The 21,472-nt window shown below is 44.1% G+C and overlaps 1 protein-coding gene across 1 annotated transcript in view; it reads right to left on the reverse strand.

The window, feature by feature from the left end:
- Nucleotides 1-21,031, reverse strand: part of LOC115465961 (ethylmalonyl-CoA decarboxylase-like) — a 30,509-nt gene extending 9,478 nt beyond the window's left edge. Inside the window, exons 1-4 of the mRNA XM_030196865.1 lie at nt 20,955-21,031; nt 16,586-16,811; nt 15,860-16,002; nt 12,915-12,967 (exon numbers count right to left, since the gene is read on the reverse strand). Of these exons, the coding sequence (XP_030052725.1) occupies nt 12,915-12,967; nt 15,860-16,002; nt 16,586-16,769 (380 nt within the window). The 5' untranslated portion in view covers nt 16,770-16,811; nt 20,955-21,031. The remainder of the gene's footprint in view (nt 1-12,914; nt 12,968-15,859; nt 16,003-16,585; nt 16,812-20,954) is intronic.
- Nucleotides 21,032-21,472: the final 441 nt, after the last annotated feature.

The raw sequence follows: 21,472 nt of genomic DNA on the forward strand, positions 1-21,472 counted from the left end.
CTCGTCAGCAGCCCAAGGGCTCACGTTTGCTCCAGAGCCCGAACCTGAGAACCTGACAATGAGCAATAGATTCTAAGATACTTATCCCAGGAGCAGGGGTGGCCCAAGGCAATCTGCTGCCTGAGGTGACGTTTGAGATGGCGCCCCCTCCTACCACCCCCAGCTCCTCCTCAAAACTACAATCAAGGAGTAAGGAGGTTGGGAGTCATAGAAAACAATTAAGCAATTAAGTTTATTATTCTATATAATAATTTGCACCTCCAACATTCTATGTCTGGATACCTGGGTTCATAACAGCCATTCCCACTCATTGCCCCGCCCTCGCATCAAAACGTAATGACGTCAGAGGGCGGAACAATGAGGGGGAAGGGAACACTGGAGGCGAGATAATGTCAGGAGGAGAGAATCGCGGGACATCGAGGGGAGGGAGGGAGGTAGGGAAGGGGAGGGCAGGGCAGAGGAGAATTGCTGGACATGGATGGGATGGGAGGACAGTCATAGGCATCCTATATAAGAGGCTTGGGGAGGCTAAGCCTCCCCAGCCCAACCGTGACCTTCCCCTGGCTGCTGCCCCCCAAATGCAGGGCTGCCTGGTGCAGCAGCACTGCAGCCAGGCGGCTCTTGGACGGTCCCTCCGCTCCTTCATCGACAGCCCTCCTCTCCATTCCTCCCTCCCTTGCGCGTGTTTAACCCTTTTACTTTCAGACGCAGCGACAGCAGTGAAGAGGACAAGACAGCGGGCTCACCTCCTGCTTCTCCGTTCCCTCACACAGTGTCCCGCCTTCTGCGATGATGCATTTCCTGTTTCCATGAGGGCAGGACACTGTGTGAGGGAAGGGAGAAGCTGTGTTGTCCTCTTCACTGCTGTCGCTGCGCCTGAAAGTAAAAGGGTTAAACGTGTGGGGGGGGGGGGAAGGAGAGGAGGGCTGTCAGGGAACTGAGGGAGGGCAGGGAGAATCGCTGGACATGGATGGGAGGGCAGGGGGAGAGACGAGATGGCTGGAATTGGAGAGGAGGAAAGGGGGAGAAGAGATCGCTGGACAGGAGAGGGGGGAGGGCAGGGGGAGAGAGATCGCTGGACAGGACAGGAGGGGAGGGCAGGGGAGAGAGGAGAATTGCTGGACATGGATAGATGTAGGGGGCAGGGGAGAGAGCAAATTTGCTGGATATGGGTGGATGGAGGAGAGGGCAGGGGAGAATGGAGAGTTGCTGGACATGGATGGATGGAGGGGAGGGAAGTCAGGAAGGAGATGCACATGGATGGAGGGGAGGGAAGAGAGGAGAAATGCTGGACATGGATGGAGTCTGCGTACTCTTTATCTTTTAAAAAATACTATAAATAAAAATCACAAAAAAAGAAAGATTAAAACAAAAAAAAAAAACCATAGATAAAACAATCTATATCTCATACCCCTGGAGCATATTACTCATTATACACCCTTCCCAATTATTACTTATCATGACAGAACATTTCTCCTAACGGTTCCCTTAAAAACATAATCACCATTACATGATAACCTTGCTAGCGCCTGTTTCATTTGTGTGAGAAACGGGCCTTTTTTACTAGTAAAATCAAAAAAATACATACGAGTCACATATTTATATATTATATGCATACAAAGCCAAAGTCAAACAACCTGATACATCAAACCACATACAAAAGAAAAATGTCCAGTCCATTCTATCTGGGTTCAGCCCTCTGCTGCTGGCGGTTGCCACAGCCTAGCTGGGGGATCAGGGGTGCGGGGGGGGGGGGGGGGGGGGGGGGGGGGGGGGGGTGAGGAAGAGGAGGTTCAGGGGTTCTTTTCCAGCTGGAAAAGATAGACTGTTTCACATTCCTATATGGAACCTATATATCGATAGAATCCCTCATCTCTTTATACAATGAAAACAAAGGCCATCACTTAGTGAAAATGAATAATAATAATAATACAATGCAAACTAGAAATAAATACGTAGACATAAAATGAAATAGAAAATAAAACAAAACAAAAACAGAGTGGATGCAGCAGAACCCCAAAGAAGTAGAAATGGAGATGCATTTGCTGCTGGGCGAGGGCCCATGTCCCCCTCCCACCCATCCACCCACTGTGAATGAATACAAAACCTGAAGAAAATTCAAACTCAATATACATTTACCCCTCTGTTTGCTAAGCCACACTAGTGGCTGCCGTGCGCTAATGCCGACATAGTCCATTCACTTTGAATGGACTGTGCTGCTATTGACGCACCGCTAGCACGGCTTAGTAAACAGGGGGGTTAGCAACCAAGTCGCACCAAATAGCAAGAACTGTACTTATTTTCCTGGGGGAATTCAGCGCAAAATGAAAATTTCTGCACAAAACATTTTGTGAAATTCTCTCCTCCTCCCCCCCCACCCCACCCCCCGTTTACTAAGCCACACGGCAATGCCAACACAGTCCATTTAAGTGAATGGGCTATGTCAGCATTAGGTCACCGCCAGCCCTAGCAATATGTGTGCAATATATTAAAATTCTGCATTATTTGTAATTTTTTGTACAGAATTTCCCCAGTCATAAGACCTGACCACTTCCCCCCCCCCCCCCCCAGCTTCTTCCTTCCCCAGTAATAATCATTCTCTAGGCTCTAACATCTCCGTTTCTTTCTCACCCCGACATAGCTAGAACCCCTTCCCTTCCCCCAACGTCCTAGTTCTCTCTCTCCTCTTAGCCCCTAATGCCTACCTTTCTCTGGAGGTCTTTTACTAAAGCTTAGCTCAAGTTATCTGCAGCAGGGCCCATTTTATTCCTATGGGCCCTGTTGCAGATAGCTCGAGCTAAGTTTTTAGTAAAAGACCCCCTCTATTCCTTCTCTCCTTGCCCCCCCTCACCTTACCATGTCTTTCTCCCGGATCATGTGGCATAAGAAACAAGCAGGTACACATCAGACCATTTCCTCTTCCTCTACCAGCCTAGGCTCACTGCTTATTTGAATCATCACGCAGGCTCCATACAGCCACACAGTTTAAATAAGCAGTTGAGCTCAGGCCAGCGGAGGAGGAGGATGCAGGTACTTGTTTCTTCCTTATGCCACATAATCCAGGAGGGCAGCACTACAAATATTACACTGGACTCTAAAACACCAAAACATCTATTCAAAGTCAAACAGAACAACACTGAAGAAACAAATACATTTCCTTTTGTAGTGAATACAATACATAAACTTCTGCGATGCACATTTTCCAAAGCTAACATATTCCAGTTAATAAATTCAAAATAAAACATATTTTTCTACCTTTGTGTGTCTGGGCCTTATTTTTGTATCACATTGATCCCAGTTTCCTTTTTCTGCTTTCCTGTCTTCTGCTACATCTGTTTCCAGCGGCCACTGTCCATTTGTTATTTCCTCCTCCCCTCACTACACCTCTCTCTGACACATCAATCTTTCTCTTTAAGGTCTCTCTTCTGTTTTTTATTTTCTGTCTCTGTCCACGCAAATTTCAGCCTCTTGCTCTATTCCTTTCCACTTTCATCTACTTATCAACTTTCTATCTCATTCTCTCTTCCCATAGCACTCACATTTCCCATCGTCTTATAAGTACATAAGTATTGCCATACTGGGAAAGACCAAAGGTCCATCAAGCCCAGCATCCTGTTTCCAACAGTGGCCAATCCAGGTCACAAATACCTGCCAAGATCCCTGGCTTTTATCCTTCGTCTGCTCTCCATGACCACATTCCACCCTCTGTACTCACTATCATCTTCTCACTCATCTCCTTTACATCCCTCCCATGGCCTCTCCCTTATGGATCCAACATTCCTATCATCCCCCCTTCTTATCCCTCTCCCCACCCTTGTAACCCTTCCACCCCCTGACATCTCTCCTTCCTTCTCTTTTACCCCCATCTGATAACTCTCTCCCCCTTCTGCTCGCCAAGTCCATTTCCCCTCTGTCTTCCCTGTCCATCTCCCACCCACCCTCCCTGCGTCCATCTCCTTCTCCCCATTTTACACCGCCACCCTCCCCATCCATCTCCCCTTCTCCCCATTTCCCCCACCACCCTCCCCAAGTCTATCTCCCACCTCCACCCTCCCTCGAGTCCATCTCCACTTCTCCCCATTTCTCCCTTCCATTCTGTACCGTCCATTTCTCCCTTCCCCTCACCATCTATCCCTGCTCCTCCATCCTCCCTTTCCCTCTTCTATCCTCTCTGCACTCTCTCCAGTCCATGTCTCGCCATCCATCTCTCCCCTCTCCCAATCCGTCCCTGAGTCCAACATCTCTCCCTCTCTCCATTCCACCTCTCCCTCCGACATTTCTCCCTCCCTTCCTTCTTTCTAGTACCTGGAGCCAACATCTCTGACACTCTCCCTCCCCACCAACCAGCAGGCCAGCATCTCCCCTCTTCCTCCCTCAACCCTCTTCCCCCGAGTCTACCTTTCATTTGTTTCAAAACTCACTGGGTGGCGGCAGCAATTCACACGTGCTGCCCTGCCGCTGGCCCGACATTCTCTTTCTACTGCGGCGGCCCACCCCAGTGGAAACAGGAAGTATATGGGGCCCTGCGGCAGGGCAGCTCATTTGAATCACTGCCGCCTGGCTACCTTTGAAATTAAAGGTAGTCTTGGGGGAAGAAGGAGTGAGGAAGGAAATGGGGAGATACCGGTCCAGGGGGTGTGTGCATGTGTGTAGCGTGGTGGCAGTGAAGGTAAGGGAAGAAAAAGGAAGGAAAGGAAAGATGCTGGAAGAGGAGTGCAGTAGAGTACTGGCTGGCAGCAAGATGCCACTCCCTTGTAGTGCCGCTTGAGGCTAATGATCCAGTGGGCTTCAATATAGGGCCGCCCCTCCCCAGGAGTATGCAGTTGATTTTCTCCAAATCCACCTTATTAATGATTTATGGACTTTTTTCCCAGGAACTTTTCCAAAACTTTTTAAAACCCTGCTATGCTAACAGCTTTTACTGCATTCTCTGGCAATGACTTCCAGAGTTTAATTATATGCTGAGTGAATAAATATTTTTTCTGATTTGTTATAAATGTACTATTTAGTAACTTCATTGCATGCCCCCCTAGTCCTTGTACTTTTGGAAAGAATAAACAAGTGATTCACATCTACCAGTTCCATTCTACTCATTATTTTATAGACCTCTATCATGTCTCCCCTCATCTGTCCCTTCTCTAAGCTGAAGATCCCTAACTTCTCTAGCTTTTCCCTAAAGGGAAGTCATTCCATCCCCTTTATCATTTTGGCCGCCCTTCTCTGTACCGTTTCTAATTCAGATATATCTTTTTATGAGATGCAGTGACTAGAATTGTACACAATATTCATGGTGTGGTTGCACCATGGAGTGATGTAGAGGCACTGTGATATTCTCTATTTCTTTTCTAATAATTCCTAACATTCTATTTGCTTTCTTGGCCACCGCTGCACACTGAGCAGACTATTTCAATATATCATCAATAATGACATCTAAATCCTTTTCCTGGTGGTGAGTCCTAATGTAGTTACAGTTTGAGTTGCTCTCCCTATATGCATTACCTTGCACCTGCTCCCATTAAATTTTATCTGCTATTTGGAAGTCTCGTAAGGTCTTTTTGCAGTTCCTCAGAATCCTCATGGAGAGAGTGTGTGTATAGGAGAAGATCACACATAGGGATGACATAAAGAAGAGATCACAATTAGGTTGTATTGGGAGGGAGGATGGAGGCATTGAGAGACATGCCCTGCTTTGCTAGTTAGGATTCATAATGAAAATATACCATTGCAACATTTAATTTGGTGTGTAAGGATGGAGTAAACTCAGATGTTATGAAATACAAAAAGTAATAAAAAGTAGAGAAGCAAGTTAGGTATTAAACATTGTACGGGGGTGGGGAGAATTAAATTACTGTCATTGCTGATGTGTATTTGTTTCATTATATGGCTTGTATTTCTAAGTAGAATTGCATTTGTATAATACTTTTTGTGACAATAGATTTATACATAGACAATAGGCTATTAATACTCTTTCATAGGACCACTTTTTTAATTTTTATTTTTTTCTCTGGTGAATTTTTGACTGCTATCGTGAGCTGTGCTCCAATGGATTTTCTTTTTTTTTAATTATCATCTCTTTCTTAAAAGTGCTGCCTCATAAGTTGATATCGAAGATCAGTTGCAATCAGAGCTGATTTCAGGATGAAGCGCTTTCTCAACAGTATTTGATCAGCTCCCAGATGTCTTGCTATGAAGCAGCAGCCCTTCTCCAATAAATATCTCATAATTTTCCCGCTGCTTTGGAAAATAACCCTGTTATCACATCATCCAGCAACGAGTTCCAGAGCTTAACTATTCTTTGAGTGAAAAAATATTTCCTCCTATTTGTTTTAAAAGCATTCCCATGTAACTTCATTGAGTGTCCCCTAATCTTTTTACTTTTTGAAAGAGCGAAAAATCGATTCACTTTTACCCATTCTACACCACTCAGGATTTTGTAGACCTCAATCATATTCCTCCTCAGCTGTCTCTTTTCCAAGCTGAAAAGCCCTAATTTCTTTAGCCTTTCCTCATATGGGAGGAGTTCCATCCTCTTTGTCATTTTGGTCGCTCTTCTTTGAATCTTTTCTAATTCCACTATATTTTGAGATACAGAGACCAGAATTGAACTCAAGGTGAAGCATTATAATATTATTGGTTTTATTTTACATCCCTTTCCTAATACTTCCTAGCATCCTGTTTGCTTTTTTGACAGCAGAACTCTTCAGCGTACTGTCTACAATGACACCTAGATCTTGAGTGTTGACTCCTAAGGTGGACCCTAGCATCAGGAGAACAGATTAATTATGAGACTTCTAGGGTTTTAAGATTCATATTGGACTCTCAATTGTCAATGTAGTGCCAGGTAAACTTCTGAGTAAGAAATTTTTAAAACATTACATCAGTTAAGGGCGATCAGATACCTTTTTTTCCCCAGAACATTTTCGTTTGTTGGTTCAGGCCATAATTTTATCTCAAATAGATTATTGTAGCTCTCTATATGTGAGTATGCATTTAAAACTGTATAACGTTTGCAAAACGCTGTGGCAAAACTAATGTACACAAATAGGAAATTTGGTCATGTAACCCTTTTGCTAAGAGATCTGCATTGGCTACCAGCTGAAGCACAAGTGGAGTTTAAGATAGCATGTCTAGTATTTTAAACCATTGATGGCTGTTGTCTTCTTGCTCATTTTCAGCTAACTTTCCCTGTGGCCCTTTCTGCTTTCCATTTCAGATCTTTATTAAGACTAGGTTTTCCTACTGTTAAAGGTGTTCATTTTAAATGCTTTCATGGAAGTTCCTTTAATTATAAATCAAGTAAAATCTAGAACTCTGTTCCAGTTCAAATTCAACGTGTATCCAATTATTGCAATTTTGGAAAACACTAAATACCTATCTTTTTAGAAAATATTTGAGTTTGTTTAGCAAGTGTTTTGTTGTGGCCAACTTTGTAACCCACTTTGATTCTATGTTGATATAAACGGGATATACATACCAGGAATAGAATACAATCCTGAAAATTTGGCCTGTTTGCTGCACTTGAGGTCTGAACTCTTGCATTCCTGTTTTAATCAGCACTTAACCAGAGGTGGCTAACGCCTCATGGTACTATGTAAGCCACATTGAGCCTGCAAATAGGTAGGAAAATGTGGGGTACAAATGTATCAAATAAATAAAAAAAATAATCCACAATCTCCTTCTCTTTATCTCTCATCTACCTACCAGCTTTCCCCATCGGCCTCTCATCCCCTTTTAGCACTCCCATTACCCCCTATCTTTCTCCTTCCCTAGTCTACTATACTCCCTCCATCTTTCACCCACTTCCTAGTGTTTCATTTCCATCTACTAAACTCACCATCTTACCCCTCATCCACTAACTAGCCCCAGCTCCAGCCCTATCTTTTCTTTCCTTGCCTCCAGACCACTCTTCTCTCTTTTACCCTTTACCCAGCCTCCTACTGTCCCTCTTTCACCATCTTTTCAGCCCCATTTCCACCCTCACTCACACCTTCACAGACCTCTTCTTTTCCTCTCTCGTACCCCTCCACAGCACCCTCATCTTTTCACTGCTTCTCATCTTTTCTCCAGTTCTCTAAGTTATTCACACCATGTCTCATCCTCTCCCTACCATTCATCCCTTCTCTCTTACCTCATCTCACACCCTCACTCATACTCCCAACCCATCTAACCCCCCATAACTACTAATTATCAAGTCCTCACCAATGGAGGGGGCTCCAAATTCCAACTCAAAGTTCTTCCATCCATTATTCACTGCTCTGTCACCCCCACCACCATTTTCCAACTCAATCACCAAGTCCATATTCTTCTGATTCTTCTTCCTCTATTGCTTCCTCATACATCTTGTGCTCTGCCCCACTCCCTCAGTTCAATCCAGCTCATTCCAAAATCTCTTATTTCCTGAAGAGGGCAAAATGTGTTTCTGTTATCCAAAATAAATGTGCCTAATGCCTCAGGTCTGTAGTCCTTCCTGCTATCTCCTCTGCCCCCACTACTCCAACTGCAGTCCATCTTTCTCCCAGGGTGCCTACCAGCCTTCACATTTCTCTGATTTCTATTCTGCTCTTAAGTTTTTCCTTCTCACCCAATCTCCTTTCCTTGGCTCAGCACAGTGGTGTAGACAGAACTGATTTTTTGGAGGAGCCCAAAGTTAACATGGGGAGGAGGCACTAGGCACACAGGTTTGAGTCATATTAGTTATTTTCTTATTAACAAATAATGCCTTGGTGTGCACATAAAAATGGATTCATAAGTAAACAGTCTGCAACTGTGTGGACACTGCAAATTATAAACTAATTTTTTTCAAGCTCTTATCAACACTAAACTACGTATATACCTATGGAAACAATTCAATTCCTACAATGCCAATAATATAAAACCCTGCAAAAAGACACTCAGAACCTTACCAGACCACAACATCACTAATTCCCACAACTCAAACAGTAACAAACTTACCTATGAAAAGATAACACTGCAAGTACTATTCTGGTCCCTAAAATAGTGGAGGAGTGGCCTAGTGGTTAGGGTGGTAGACTTTGGTCCTGGGAAACTGAGGAACTAAGTTCAATTCCCACTTCAGGCACAGGCAGCTCCTTGTGACTCTGGGCAAGTCACTTAACCCTCCATTGACCCATGTAAGCCGCATTGAGCCTGCCATGTGTGGGAAAGCGTGGGGTACAAATGTAACAAAACAAAAAACCTGCTACAGATTTCTACACAGAAATTACATGCTAGCAGAATACCACACTTGAGTCACGGAAACTAAAAACAGACAAACCCTCTTCAAATATGGAAAACAGAACCACAAATTAGTAATAGACATATGAAAGCAGAAACTGAAACCTCAAGAAGTCAAACTCTGAACGTACAGCAAAACTGGAGAAATAGAAAAGCATTTCCACTTGTACTGGGCACAATACAAAGATATCAAAGATGCACATCTATATAATAATTTGTACCTCAACGTTCTATGGCTGGCTGGCTGTCTGGGTTCATAACATCCTGATGTCAGCAAGCCTCCAGCATTCCCTTCCCTCTCACTGTTCCGCCCTACTCTGACGTCATTTTGTCTTTACGCGAGGGCGGGACAGTGAGAGGGAAGGGAATGCTGGAGGCTTGCTGACATCAGGATGTTATGAAAGATAGGAGGGCAGGGCACAGGACATTCGCTGGACATGAAGGGAAGGGCAGAATTGCTGGACATGGAGAGGAGGCCAGAATCATGGGACACGAAGGGGAGGCCAAGGCAGAGGACAATTGCTGGACATGGAGGGAGGCCAGAATCCTGGGATACGGAGAAGAGGGCAGGGTAGAGGAGAATCGCTGGACATGGAGGGGATGAGAGGCGAGGGGAGAATCATGGCACACGGAGGGGACGGCAGGGCAGAGGAAAATTGTTGCACATGGAAGGGAAGTCAGAATCGCGGGACATGGAGGGGAGGGCAGGGGAGAGAGGAGAAATCGCTTAGACGAGAGCCTTCCTAGGGCCTGTTTCATTTTTGACGAAACGGGCTTGGTTGCACTAGTTTCTCATAAATGATATATGCTAATTAATACAATCAACACCACCACCAAAGACTGAAATGGACACCACACAACGCTTCCGCTGAACACATTTTTTATGTGGTCCTACCACATGAACCTATCCTACCACAACATCTCCTTGTATTTGTTTACCCAGAGCCTGAAAACACCTCTCCTGCACTATGTAAGCCACATTGAACCTGCAAATAGATGGGAAAATGTGGGATACAAATGTAACAAATAAATAAAAATAAATTCAAAATAAAATACTTTTTCTACCTTTGTTGTCTGGGCATTTAATTTTTCTATTTGTGTTGGCCTCAGTTTCTCTTTTCTGCTTTCTCTTTTGTCTGTTCTCCTAAATCTCATTCCAGGGTTCATTGTCCATTGGCCATTTTTCCTCTCTTCTCCTGTCTTCTTCCATTCCTCCCCCACATCTGTGTCGGACACTGGTCTTTTTCTTTCAGCTTTTCCTTCTGTTTCTTTGTTTTCAGCCTCTCTATCCACTCCAAATTCACCCTCCTTTTTACCCTCTAGTCCTAAATCCCCCTCTTTTTAGTTTTCAGCTATTTGCTTTCTATTTCCTTCTCTCACCTCCCTTCTAACCTATGACCCCCATTCTTATTCTTCCCCTAGCCTTCACGTTCCCCCTCCTCAGCCTCATTCTTTCCTTTCATGCTTTCTGAATTACCACATTTCCACCCTCTGTATGCATCCACTCTTAAACCCTCATCTCCTAGATCTCTCACCTCCTCACCATCCACAGCTTTATCCATGTTGGCCATCCCCTCTAGTCACTTTTTCCTGTCTCTTTGACTACCCCCATTTATCACTTTTCAGCTCTATTTCTGTCCTTTTCTCATTCATCTCCTTGCTAAACCTACTGTAGCATGGCCTCTCCTTCATAGTTCCCTCCTCTCCTATTGCAGCATATTCCCTCTCTTTCTCTGCCTTCACAGTCTAAAATTGCCCCATCTCTTCTGCCTTCTTCACCATCACCTTAATCCAGAACCTCCTGTTACCTCTCTTCTCCTTCAGGATACCATCTTCCCACCCTCTCTTCCCTCACAGTCCAGCGTCTTTTTATCCATCATGGTCTAGCATCTCCATTCCCTCTTCTGCTTCCCTCCAATCCCCCCTGAAGGTCAGAATCTCTATGTCCCCTCTCTTCTCCCATAGTTCGGAATCCTCTGCCTGTAGTCCAGAATTATCCTATTCATTCTCCTCATGATCTATCATCTTCCAACTATCTTTCCCCCCTTCCCATACAGCAACTCCCCATTCCCTTTTTTCCATGGCAGTCTAGCATCTTTCATATGATCTCCTCCCCCCCCCCCCCCCACACACACACACATTGGTTCAACATTTTTATTTTAACTCAAGGTGGCAGCAAGGGACAGGTCAGGTGAAAAAGAAACAGCTACAACTCAGCAGGAAGGCTGGCACTTAGAACATGAACACAGCACAGGAACTGAGCACCTGCATATATGGAAGGCAGGTTGCATCCCTGCCCGCTCTAATACAGACTTCTTATTACACAGTAGGTGGGGATATGGACTGTCTTCAGCTCACGAAGGCACTGAAGTCTCATGCTGTCTTCTTGTTTTAACTGCCAACCTTCCTGATACCATTGTATGGTCTTGCAGGCTGTGGTGGGGGTGGGGGCCCTGAGGCTACTCCATGGGTTGCATGGGCCCCTCATTCCTTCAACTGTCAGCCATGCGATTGAAACCTGAACCACAGGATTCTGTGTTTGTGGCACCCTATGTGGGTCAGACATCTGTTTCAACCAGTTCAAACTGTTAATATTTGAACTGTATAGCACTGTATAGACACAGAACACAACATTCCCAAACACAGGTTTCAGTCATGTAGTCCAGTAGTTGGAGAAAGGAGAGGACCATGCGGCCAGTGACCAGCAACAGGGCTGCAGCCCCAACCAGACTGGTATTAGTTGGGGTGGCAAGCCAGCTGTTGGGGGTGGATCTTGCCACTCCATAATGATGCCTATTGCGGGATCCTCCAAGGAGATAGATGTTTTGGTCTGCTCTTTTGTGGCTGGACTCAGTCACTGCAAGGGTAGGCAGATGACACCTCCACCAAGGAGGGTGCTCTCAAATGAACAAACTGAGCTGACCGCTGCCCAGAGGAGGCCCTCTTTTTTTCTTTTTGGACAAACAAGAGCCTCTTCTCCACTTCATAGTGGTTTCAAAGCCAGTTGAGTCAATCCTGTCAGGCTCACAGAGATATGACCACAATGCTTACATTCAGCTTGGTTATGGTTAGAGTGCAAGCAGATTATTTATAATTTAATTTATAAACATCTGGTACACGGTTGGTTCTTGACTGCATCATCTACAGAGACTTCCAAAGACTTGGAATGTATATCAATGTTCTGGATCTTTCTCCCACACTGCAGGGAGGGGCGGAACCTTGACTTTAGTTGAGACATGACACAAGAACCAAAAGCAAGTACTAAATAAAAATGAAATAAAATAAGTAAAATGTTCTCCCTTTTTTTTGTTAGTAAAAATGACAATGAAGAACAATGTTGGGTAATATCCAGAGGTAACAACTCTTATACAATGGGAGAGTTATGTTTCATGGCCCTTCAGCAGGGTGGGATTAAGTAAAAATGAAGAGCTGAGGAGATTTTGGCATGTGGAAAGGGCTGTGTGTGCTCACAGCTCTGGGAGAGTTGGTCTATCACCCACTTATGTGCCTGATTCAATTCTGCTTGTTCACAGAAAACACAAAAGCACTACATGTTTTCCACTATAAAGCTGATGCTTTTTATGTCATATTATGATCCTGAATATTCCAGAAATATCAGCTTTTGTTTACATCTCGCACACACGGAGGGGGGGGGGGGGGGGATAGAAATGTAACAGTACCTCTTGAGTCTTGTTGTCATTCTCTGCGTATGTGTGACAAACTCCAGACCATCCTATACACTCCAGAGAAAGAAACAACAACTTTTATCATTCAGATAGAACAAGGAGGCAACGGGGAAAAGGTTCTTTACTAGACATCTGTTACCAAATACACTTCAACATTCTTTACTGCTTACTATGAAAAATAAAGCACTTTGGACCTTTAAGTATTAACATGCATTGTCTGTCAATTTTGACAAGGAATGTATTACATTAATGTAATGCAGAATGCAATGGCATCAAGTTGAACAGTAGGAACAACAGCATGCCCCCGGTTGAACACACTGCGGTGATGATATAGAAAACTAAGGCGCAAGTAAAATCGCAACGCTCGACAAGATCACATTTCACCTACTGGGCTGTGTCAGGGGCAATGGTTGACCAGACATAAAACATTAAGGGCTCCTTTTACAAAGCTGCACTAATGATCTCTGTGTGGCAAATGCAACAAAGTCCATAGGAACTGAATGGGCTTCATTGCATTTGCTGCGCCAGAATTGCTAGCGTGGTTTTGTGAAAGGGGCCCTAAATAAATAAATAAGATCAATATTATAAACGCAGAAATAAAGGTAAAAACTAAAAGCCTTCCAATATATATAGACGAGCATGAATAAAAACATGCATAATGTCTTAACAAAAATAAATATGTGTTTGGTTTTATTTTTGTTAAGATATTATGCGTGTTTTTATTCGTGCTGACCGACATATATTGGAACGATTTTATTTATCCTTGTTCTGTGCTTACAATATTGATTTTATTTATTTAATGCTTTATGTCTGTTCAACAGTTACTGTTGATGAAGCCTTGTAGGTGTAATGTGGTCACGTCGGGCATTGTGATTTTACTTGTGCCTTAAAGTTTTCTATAATCATCACATATCATCACTGCTGTGTGGAGTGGAAGAGTGGCCTAGTGGTGAGAGCACCAGTTTTGATATTCAGTTCAAATCCCACTGCTGCTTCTTGTGATCTTGGGCAAGTCACTTAACCCTCCATTTCCTCAGGTGCAAACTTAGATTGTGAGCCCTCCAGGGACAGGGAAATATCCAACGTACCTGAATGTAACTCAACTTGAACTACTACTAAAAAAAGGTGTGAGCAAAATCCAAATAAATAAATAAACCAGTGGCTTACTGCTGTTCATAGTGGCATCAAGTTGGCCAGAGTTAGACAAGTAACCTCTTGCTGACTGCTCATAATGAAAGGACTGATAAGCATGGGAAGCCTCCACACCCCCTCAAAAAGTAATCTTTGGACCCAAATACTCCTCCCCTAAACCTAAGAGTGATAGCCTTCAGGTCCCTACCCACCTGTCTCTTTCTAAAGGCAACCCTGGCCCTCTCTCCAGACATAGCTGGCAAGAGGAGAGCCACTTACCTCTTTCTGACTTAATATCTTGCTTCTGAATGACCCCACACAAAATGCCCTGTAAGGTGAGTTTCAAAGTTTAACGTACTATTATACAGCACCATTTCGAAGCAAGAGGCCAAACCAGTTCAAAGTAAGGGGCTTGTCTCCTATTATTTGGGCATGGGAAGAGGGATGCAGTGTTCAGAACTGGATGCTACTTCTTTTTAAGGGGCAGGAGGCAAGGGCAAGGTATAATTTGCAGCCTTAGTGAGCTACATTAAGGCCCTTATTTTAGAAGCATCTAGAAGCTGTTATTTTCGCCCGCAAACCCCCTTGGATGCAGAGATTTCAAAGGGATATGGTTGGGGTGTGATTTGGGCATTCCTAACAAATAGACATGGACTTCCCATTTTAAAATGAGAAGCCATGTCTATAGGGAAAAAAGTGGTGTTGGATTTTGCACCTGCCTCAAGGCGCACATGAGTGCCAGATTTAAGGGGCAGCTGCAAAGGTCAACTGAATCCTCTCCCCTCCACCAAGACATCAGCAGAGCACTCTCTCACTCGAATCCTTCAACGTTATGAATACCTCCCCCCTCCCCCGCCAATCCTCCTGGCTCTTACTGGGGTCTCTCTCCTTGGAAGGCTACCGGGGAGCAAAAGTGACGCCCAGTTGCTCCTGTTCCATTGAGTATCCGAGTTCAAAATGGTGCCTCTGATCTCTATGTACATCACTGTAACCTCTATGAGCCAAGCGATATATCAAGTTTTTAGTAAACATAGACAGGAAAAGCAAGTGGTGAGAAGAAGAGGTGCTGTGCCTGGAACTAAGGATGTATTAAGGAGAGAGCAGAAAAAGAAAGAAAGAAGAAAGAAAGAAAGAAAGAAAGAAAAGAGAAAGAAAGAAAGAGAAGAAAGAAAGAAAGAAAGAAAGAAAGAAGAAAGAAAGGAAATTGCCAAAAAAAAGTGTGCAAAAGTGAGTAGTGCGCCCACCACCAGAGAAGAGTAAAGGGTGTTACAGGAAATAAGAGCCTGAGGGGTAATAGAGAGATCACAAATGAGTATACAGACTAGAGATGGGACAGTTGTTAGTTGTAAGGATTGTCTCAGAAGTTGGTTGTGTTTTTTAAAGGGATGGTTTTTAACTTTGCTTTGGGAGTCTTAAAATACAATCACAGATCACAATCCAAAAAACAGGCTCACTCTCTTGTGCACATGTTTAGACTGCAAAGACCCAGGTTTGATAGCGTCTTTGAAGACACTATAGCATGTCCAGCACTTTTGGCATTCCATTGCTTCTGTCTTGCACCGACTCATTATCAATTCATCTCATATCAAGTGTGTGAACCCTGAGGCAGACGGGTGTGTCCCTTGAAATACGGCCCCATGTCGGGTCCAATACATGAGTGATACCTAATAAAGTTTGATATACTACCCATCCGGCTGCAAGAGTCTTCTTGGTTCACCCCTACTTCTGGATGTGGCTGTTCTGTGCGTAGGGGTTCCTTTACCTTTTTGGTTCTTGTTTTGTGCTCCTTGAAGCAATGCAGTACTTGCCTCTGAGCTGCGCATAACTGTGATGGAATTCAAATCAGTGCCGGAGCAGAAAGTATTGTTGGCGCCACGAACAATAAGGCCTTTTCCCGCTGTCCACTCTTCTAGCTCATTCAGCCGGTCATCAAGCTCCAACCCCATTGTACCTATCATGAAGAGGCAACAGGTAAAGCCCAACAGGGCTGGTCAAGCCCATGCAGACTGTCCAATCTTACTTTGTTTATGAAAGCAGAGAAACAACTTAATAGGAAGGTCTGTAATGAAATATCTGCATTTGATCCTAACAGTATTATTTATAATCAGGAGTACAACATATACGTTCCTCTCCAAGGATTATACCCTTATTCTAACATTTGCGTGTCACACCTATCTCACACATCCAGCACCTCAGGACAAGAAAGTGTAAACTGTTCCTAACCAGGGACTGTTTTTCTGTGTTAAAAGGAGAGCTTTACTATTGTGTCTCCTTCAACTGCCTCACTTTCCCTACCTGTGACTACCACTTCATACTTCTAGCTTTACTTGTTCAAATCTGATTTACTCTTACATGCCACAAAATGGAAACTATAAAGTATGCAACTAGACTGTGTTTATGATGGATTTTATGATGTAGACTGTATACATGTATGTTTATCTGTTATCCACTTTGATCCTTGGGAACAGTGGGCTATAAATTTTTTAAATAAAACAGAAAAATGGTGTGAAAGTACTGAGGTAGGAGGGTCATACCTGTTAAGGCATTCATACGAGCAGGATTGTTCAAAGTAAGGACTGCAATGCCATCCTCTCCTTTGGAAAGGTCAACGGATCCACCAGAATAGCGTTGATATCTCTCCTTAATTCCATTTTCCTGAAACCTTTGAATTGCACTATGAATTGGTGCAGTACATTGGTGGGGCAGTTTGGTTTTCATCAGTTGTAACAACAGACGCCTCCAAATGCAAGCTGTCCATTTCTGGAAAGAAACAAAGAACATGACAAACCTCTTAGATATTGAAAAAAAGTGAGGATAAACCAAGGAGGAATACCAAAACTTTATTAAGGATTTTCAAGAAACGACCCGACACGGCCATGTTTCGGCCCAAAGGCCTGCCTCAGGGGTCTTAATCAATCTCAGGTGTAGCAGTGTAAAGAAATACACCGATGAGAATTTATGCTCAATTCTTAAGCAATACAATGCCTCCTTCAATCAAAGTATAAACTGAAACCCAGACTACTATTTACCAAACTGCATCCACCACTCACTGAATTATAAGCTGAAATCCAGAACTCCAAAGAAACCAGGGTCGTTTTTTGAAATCCTTAATAAGTTTTGGTATTCCTCCTTGATTTATCCTCACTTTTTTTCTATATCTCACGGTGCGTGAGGTCTTTTACCTCCTTTTTTGTTGATTTTAAACCTCTTAGATATACCACCAATAGGTCATGAGCAAGCTCTCCAGAATGTAGGTAAAGAAAATTCATGAATGTATGCAGAAACCAACAGCAGATCTCTAGGAAATTGCAGTGAGACTCTGGCATAGCCCTGGTAAAAACTTTTAAGAGACATAACGCAAACACAGGATGAATCCTCTATCCACCTGATGCACACTTCACAAGTGAGACTACTGTGCTAGGGACAGGCACATAAACCCTTATCCGTGTGACGCACACTCACAAGTGAGACTACTGTGCTAGGACAGGCACAAAACCCTCTATCCGTGTGACGCACACTTCACAGTGAGACTACTGTGCTAGGACAGGCACATAAACCCTCTATCCGCGTGACGCACACTTCAAAAGTGAGACTACTGTGCTAGGACAGGCACATAAACCCTCTATCCGTGTGACGCACACTTCACAAGTGAGACTACTGTGCTAGGACAGGCACATAAACCCTCTATCTGTGTGACGCACACTTCACAAGTGAGACTACTGTGCTAGGACAGGCACATAAATCCTCTATCTGTGTGGACGCACACTTCACAAGTGAGACTACTGTGCTAGGACAGGCACATAAACCCTCTATCTGTGTGACGCACACTTCACAAGTGAGACTACTGTGCTAGGACAGGCACATAAACCCTCTATCTGTGTGACGCACACTTCAAAAGTGAGACTACTGTGCTAGGACAGGCACATAAACCCTCTATCTGTGTGACGCACACTTCAAAAGTGAGACTACTGTGCTAGGACAGGCACATAAACCTCTATCTGTGTGACGCACACTTCACAAGTGAGACTACTGTGCTAGGACAGGCACATAAACCCTCTATCCGTGTGACGCACACTTCAAAAGTGAGACTACTGTGCTAGGACAGGCACATAAACCCTCTATCCGGTGGACCACACTTCACAAGTGAGACTACTGTGCTAGGACAGGCACATAACCCTCTATCCGTGTGACGCACACTTCAAAAGTGAGACTACTGTGCTAGGACAGGCACATAAACCCTCTATCCGTGTGACGCACACTTCACAAGTGAGACTACTGTGCTAAGACAGGCACATAAACCCTCTATCCGTGTGACGCACACTTCAAAAGTGAGACTACTGTGCTAGGACAGGCACATAAACCCTCTATCTGTGTGACGCACACTTCACAAAGTGAGACTACTGTGCTAGGACAGGCACATAAATCCTCTATCTGTGTGACGCACACTTCACAAGTGAGACTACTGTGCTAGGACAGGCACATAAACCCTCTATCTGTGTGACGCACACTTCACAAGTGAGACTACTGTGCTAGGACAGGCACATAAACCCTCTATCCGTGTGACGCACACTTCAAAAGTGAGACTACTGTGCTAGGACAGGCACATAAACCCTCTATCCGTGTGACGCACACTTCACAAGTGAGACTACTGTGCTAGGACAGGCACATAAACCCTCTATCTGTGTGACGCACACTTCACAAGTGAGACTACTGTGCTAGGACAGGCACATAAATCCTCTATCTGTGTGACGCACACTTCACAAGTGAGACTACTGTGCTAGGACAGGCACATAAACCCTCTATCTGTGTGACGCACACTTCACAAGTGAGACTACTGTGCTAGACAGGCACATAAACCCTCTATCCGTGTGACGCACACTTCAAAAGTGAGACTACTGTGCTAGGACAGGCACATAAACCCTCTATCTGTGTGACGCACACTTCAAAAGTGAGACTACTGTGCTAGGACAGGCACATAAACCCTCTATCTGTGTGACGCACACTTCACAAGTGAGACTACTGTGCTAGGACAGGCACATAAACCCTCTATCCGTGTGACGCACACTTCAAAAGTGAGACTACTGTGCTAGGACAGGCACATAAACCCTCTATCCGTGTGACGCACACTTCACAAGTGAGACTACTGTGCTAGGACAGGCACATAAACCCTCTATCCGTGTGACGCACACTTCAAAAGTGAGACTACTGTGCTAGGACAGGCACATAAACCTCTATCCGGTGACGCACACTTCACAAGTGAGACTACTGTGCTAAGACAGGCACATAACCCTCTATCCGTGTGACGCACACTTCAAAAGTGAAACTACTGTGCTAGGACAGGCACATAAACCCTCTATCTGTGTGACGCACACTTCAAAAGTGAGACTACTGTGCTAGGACAGGCACATAAACCCTCTATCTGTGTGACGCACACTTCAAAGTGAGACTACTGTGCTAGGACAGGCACATAAACCCTCTATCTGTGTGACGCACACTTCACAAGTGAGACTACTGTGCTAGGACAGGCACATAAACCCTCTATCTGTGTGACGCACACTTCAAAAGTGAGACTACTGTGCTAGGACAGGCACATAAACCCTCTATCCGTGTGACGCACACTTCACAAGTGAGACTACTGTGCTAGGACAGGCACATAAACCCTCTATCCGTGTGACGCACACTTCACAAGTGAGACTACTGTGCTAGGACAGGCACATAAACCCTCTATCTGTGTGACGCACACTTCACAAGTGAGACTACTGTGCTAGGACAGGCACATAAACCCTCTATCTGTGTGACGCACACTTCACAAGTGAGACTACTGTGCTAGGACAGGCACATAAACCCTCTATCTGTGTGACGCACACTTCACAAGTGAGACTACTGTGCTAGGACAGGCACATAAACCCTCTGTCTGACGCACACTTCACAAGTGAGACTACTGTGCTAGGACAGGCACATAACCCTCTATCTGTGTGACGCACACTTCACAAGTGAGACTACTGTGCTAGGACAGGCACATAAACCCTCTATCCGTGTGACGCACACTTCACAAGTGAGACTACTGTGCTAGGACAGGCACATAAACCCTCTATCTGTGTGACGCACACTTCACAAGTGAGACTACTGTGCTAGGACAGACCCATGAACCCACTAACTATCCGCCTGATGCACGTAACATCACAAATGTTTATTTCAGTCATGAAAATGTTAGCAAATTACTTATATCTCATCTCTCTCTTTTATTAATCAGTGACTGAGTCAGCAGGGTGTTTCTTAGGACTTAAAGACAGATGCTTCTTTTATTTCTAAAATAGCTGTACTCAAGAACCGCAGTATTCTTTGTTCAGTAATTAAAAAGGAGCAAAGTGTCAAAGTTAGCTGGGTTCTGTCTTGACAATTACCCTTGCCCACAAGCTATGCCTGTACTCCTCTGTCTGCAGCAGTCTTCTGCATGGGAAACTGAAGCAAAGCAATGCAAGTACCATGCCAGGGAGCAGATTATAGGTGCAATGCAATTAAGCATTATATTTCAATTAACATAAGTAATTATTGTCTGTCAGCTACACGTAAAGCAATTAGTACATAAGTAATGCCACACTGGGAAAAGACCAAGGGTCCATCGAGCCCAGCATCCTGTCCACGACAACGGCCAATCCAGGCCAAGGGCACCTGGCAAGCTTCCCAAACGTACAAACATTGGTTATATTGTCTAACCAGGAAGTTAAGAAATCATTTTGCAGTGTGAGAAGTGGAGAACCTGGGATCACATTTGCTTAAATTTATCAGGTAGAGAAATGCATTCTTTCCTAACACTTTGCTATCTAAGCTGTCCATTCTTTTATTTAAATACAAAGTACCCTACAACTGTGTTTTGTTTTGAGCCATTAAATGTGACCTTACCTCTGCTCATCTTGCTGACTTGCTTGATATGCACTTCAGACCTGTCAAAACACCCTGTGTCTCTACTACAGCTAAACCCAATGGATTATAGACTTGTCATATAGAGATCCTCCCTACTTACTGACAGTGGGCTGGCTCCCTCATGCAAATATACTGCTGCAGCAAAGTAATTAGGAGTGGGAATTAGAGCTGTACTGAAGAGCATATTTTACTATTCGACTGAATACAAATAATGGGCATTGAGCTTTAACATAGCAAATAATAAAAGAAGCAATGTGAAATCAGAGATCAAGTGTTTATTTCAGTAGTATTTAGCATAGAAGAGCCCCGGATTATTCATATTCGAATTTAAATCACTATTTGGCCGAATACAAATAATGTATTTGGGACCTAATCAAATTGACTATAAACATTCGGTACAGCCTTAGTGGGAATGGAACAGCAGAAAAACAGGATTATGGGTTTTTTTTTTAATGAGAGTGGAGGAGTGGCCTAGTGGTTAGGGTGGTGGACTTTGG

This window comes from Microcaecilia unicolor, chromosome 3, assembly GCF_901765095.1.
Source record: "Microcaecilia unicolor chromosome 3, aMicUni1.1, whole genome shotgun sequence".
Taxonomy (NCBI): domain Eukaryota; kingdom Metazoa; phylum Chordata; class Amphibia; order Gymnophiona; family Siphonopidae; genus Microcaecilia; species Microcaecilia unicolor.